At 35.9% G+C, this 4,317-nt stretch overlaps 1 protein-coding gene across 3 annotated transcripts in view; it reads right to left on the bottom strand.

The window, feature by feature from the left end:
* Nucleotides 1–1,531: 1,531 nt before the first annotated feature.
* Nucleotides 1,532–4,317, bottom strand: part of LOC107867672 (sulfofructose kinase) — a 17,815-nt gene continuing 15,029 nt past the window's right edge. For all 3 annotated transcript variants that reach the window (XM_016714012.2, XM_016714013.2, XM_047393724.1), the window contains 2 exons: nucleotides 1,926–1,978; nucleotides 1,532–1,845 (listed from right to left, as the gene is read on the bottom strand). In XM_016714012.2, the coding sequence (XP_016569498.1) occupies nucleotides 1,732–1,845; nucleotides 1,926–1,978 (167 nt within the window). In that variant the 3' untranslated portion in view covers nucleotides 1,532–1,731. The remainder of the gene's footprint in view (nucleotides 1,846–1,925; nucleotides 1,979–4,317) is intronic.

The raw sequence follows: 4,317 nt of genomic DNA, 5'->3' as shown, positions 1-4,317 counted from the left end.
TAAATTGGGTGTCAAATGGCTTTTTTTGAACTGTCCATGTCTAGATTATTTTATGGTTATATTGGAAAGGAAGGATTAAGTGGGAAAGGGCTAATTAGGGTATATTGAGGGTCGGAAGGTTCAAAAAGAATTGGCTAATTTTAATATCTAATTTAGGATAGTTAGAGACTCATAAATTAGTGAATATATATATATATATATATATATATATATATATATACTAATAAACTTATACATTGTGTGATAAAGTTCAATTAAAAGGCTTACTGCTGCTAGTTTGCAACTAACTATTTGTGATGGGGACCTGTTCCTTCTTTGCATTTTTTCTTTTTAGTTTTCATGGGAGAAGAAACGGTAATGAGAGGATATAAAGGTTAAAAGGATCAATAAGTTCAGTTTGTACAGCAATTGTTGTCAACTAATGTACCTACATAATCACAATGGTAGAGCCTTTTTTTAATTCATTATTTTGGACTATGTTGCTAGGACTTTTCTTAAATGTCAATGGGTACGTGTCGGATCCTTCAAATATAATATATTTTTGAAGAATACGACATAGGTGCGGCAACATTTTTGAAAAGTCAGAGCAACTTAAATTTTAAGTGTGGATAGAAAAAAAAAAAAAGAAGAACAAATTGGGAACAAAGAATTATTTTTTTAAAATTAAATAAAAAAGGATTTGCTATTGCAAAAGTTGTGTATCTTGGTTGTACAAGTTTCTTGATTTGTAGCTAGGAAAAATGTCACATTTGTCGTGGTACTCTCACAAAAAAAAATAAAAAAAATTAGTTCTTCATATATTTTTAACGTATTCACTCTTTTATTCAACTTTAGAGTCATAGTTATCTTTGTACTGTCGAAAAGGCCATATTTACCCCTACACGTTAAATTTCATATCCTCAATATATGTGCCTTTTTCATCCAAACTAATTAGGGTTATATTTGCCATTTTACTCTGAAAAGAAAAACATACTTATTCTTATTGCGTTAAATCCTCATTTCCACCTTAATTTTCTTATGTGGCACCTATGCGACAATTAAATCTACTAAACATTTAAACTCTTTTAACCCAACCCATTAAAAATTTAAAGCTCAAAAACTTCATTGTTCATCCATGATGGATACAATGTCATCACTCAAATCTCATCCAAATTAAAACTCAACTTTTATTATTGCGATGGGGTAAACTTATTCCAACAATTTTTATTTATAGTGCAATAACAAAGGTTAAGTTTATATCTCTCGTTCAAGATAATAAATAATTTGAAAAAATACATAAAATAGCATACTTAAGTATAAAATTACGAAAAATAACAACATTTTTATCAAATTACATTTTGTAGCATATGTATTTGTATTTTTGTAGCAACATTTTGCAAAAATACAAAATACATATCAATCATAAGAACAATAAAAATCATATGTATTTGTATTTTTGTAGCAACAATTTGCAAAAGTACAAAATACAATTTGTTATATTATGTAATTATGAAACTGTTGCTATTAAATTCATAATTAAGGGAGAAGTATGTTATTTCCGAATTTTGCCCGACTAGATGTCCATTCACTAAAGGCTGTTTTCACATTAGAATTCATTTTTTTGCTACAAAGTTTGAAAGTCTTTGCTCAATGGCCAAAATCTCACACATAAAATGTTACAAAATGTAGCAGAATATATGTCTAGACAAAGAAAAATCCCAAGTTGACAACAACTTTGACTTGTGTTTTGTTCTATAACAATGTCGCCATGTTTTGGGGATCGTTCACTAAAAGGGGTCTCAAACGAGGGTCCGTTATATGGGGAAGACCAGCTCTTGCTCCCAATGCCCTACACCCGATACCTGCCTGCAAGCGACATACAATGCACAAGTTAGCTTCTTTTACATTTACAATCCGCATAAGACACAAAGCTGTAGTATACTAACCACTTGAGAAGCAAATGTCAACATTCTTTCTGGTGGCATATTGGTGCAGAGAGCTGCAGATTGTAAGTGGGAAATCCATGAGAAACAAAACCATTACAAACCTCCGATCTAACATTAAGGGAAAAAATGCACCTTGGTCCTTTTTACATAACATTCTCGGCCGCCCAAGAGGACCAGCTATCTTTCTCTTTACTTGCACAATTTCTTTCTTTGTTGTTGAAGGGCGGGATTTCTGCCTTGGTATCAAAAAGGGAGTTGGGTAAAGTAACCTCTCTCCTTGGAGGAGCACGGCCTTAGTCAAGTAGAACCGGATTGCGGAAAGAGGGAAGGGGAGCAGCATCTTATTCTCTTCGCGAGAACTTCCAGATCGTAGAAGCATTCAGAACGGGCTCCCAAGCCTGGACATCATTCCTTTCTCCTCCTCTAGCTGTTGGTGAGGGGCAATCAACCGATCCCTGGAACCACATTTGTTGATACGTATATGGATAGATAGATAGCGAAGCTGTCTACGAATCTTTGCTTCTCCCCCTGTATTCGTAATACTCGGTTTGTCGCTACTTTGATCCAAAAGGTAACCGACCGACTTTTTCCGCTTTCTACAACCGGAATCACTTGTCATTCCGATTACTTCATCCATAAACCTTTTTTTTATTTCAAAATAGCACTTGTTTTCTTATTGATTCCCGGGACGGTGGTACTCTTGAATGAAAGTCTATCCGAACTGAATTAGCACTTCTCAGATCAGGCTAGGCCTCTCCAGCTGAGCTGGGCGCCGGGGCCCTGGATGCACTAGTGGTCGAGGCATGGCTCTAGCCGATAGGCTAGCAGTAAGCTTGGCTACAGCGAAGCGTGAAGGAAAGGGCCTTCGCCACTTGAGCCGTATGCCAGGGAACTCGTGAGTGCGGTTTATGGGGGGGGTGGGGGGGGGGAGAGCTACTAGGAGTCATCTGATACAAGCACAAGGAGCACAAGGATTTCAAGGTCTTGTAGAAGGTACAAGTTCAAATTTGGCAAGTGCTTGAAGACCTTTTTGGAGCCTTTTCAAAGCCTTGATCAAATTGTTGATCAAATTGAAGAGAAGGAGGGATCACTACATCACATAGGCGCCTATTCATTAAGGGCATAGTAATCTTTACACTTCAAAAGACCACACTCCAAGGGCACCTCTTCCTAAGCCTCATTAAGGGCAGTTTAGTCATTGTTATGTAATAGTATAAATAGACACTTTAGATACTATTTTCATTAGACTTTTGATGATATTGAACATTACTCTTAATTTGTAGCTTTAGTCTTCTAGTGTAGCCCTAGAATCCAAAATTAGGTCCCTTGAACATTGAAATTGGTTTTTCACTTGTCTTGGGAAATTTGCAAGAAGGTGTGCTTGAGGAAGTGTGAGTCCTTTGGGTCACCTAAGAGGAAGATTTGAACTTCTATTGATGAGGTGTGATTGATGGTTTGATACACCATCTTTTGTTAATCATTTGGTAGAAGTAAGGGTCTTTCTATCTATCTTTAATTTCATGCAATTCTTCTTCTTCATCTCCTTCTATTGTGTTGTTTTCTCTTCATGTGCTTGCTGGTTTTTGTGTTTTGTGAATCCATTTTCGTTAGTCCATAGCCTTTAGGCTATCATTTGGTAACAAAGCTGTTTTAAAGACACATGTGTGACTAACTGTTTCACTAATGTGTAGCACTGATAGGAGTAGATAGTTAGTTAGTTAGTATATTGCCGAGTCAGCTGTATAAGGTGTTGAAGGTTGTTAGACAAATGATTAGTTAGGTGCAATGAGGTGTCAAATAGAATATTCTACAAGGAGGTAGTTATTAGATATTTTTGTATCTCTTTCATAGCATATATATAAGGCACAATATCAGATTGTAACACGTGATTTTGATGATGAATAAAGTTTACAATTTCACTCTCTCATCTCTTCTTCCTTGTTCATGAATTATCAAGCTGTAATGCTTGAATTTCACATGGTATCAAAGCCAGGGTGATAATACAGAAGAGTATTTCGATTTTCCTGCAAGTTTGGTTGATTTTGTAGCTGAATTTCTTCATTTATGGCACCCAAAATTGATCAAAGTGATCCACTCTTCATAGGTGCTTCAGATAGTTCAAGCTCTGTACACATTCCAATCAAATTAACTGGTTAGAAAACTATAGTCTTTGGAGTCGATCCATGCGAGTTGCTCTCTTAGGAAAGAGAAAGTATGGTTTTTTCACTGGATCCTGCAACAAGGAGTTATACAGAGAAGAATTTCATGATCAGTAGGAAACGTGTAATGCGATTGTCCTCTCATGGATCATGAATATTGTGAGTGAAAGCTTACTATCTGGGATCGTGTATGCTACAAATGCTTGCGTAGTCTGGAATGATTTGAAGGAAAG

This window comes from Capsicum annuum, chromosome 1, assembly GCF_002878395.1.
Source record: "Capsicum annuum cultivar UCD-10X-F1 chromosome 1, UCD10Xv1.1, whole genome shotgun sequence".
In the NCBI taxonomy this organism is placed as follows: Eukaryota; Viridiplantae; Streptophyta; class Magnoliopsida; order Solanales; family Solanaceae; genus Capsicum; species Capsicum annuum.
Note: the sequence above shows the minus strand (reverse complement) of the source record. Positions and strands in the feature narration are given on the sequence as shown.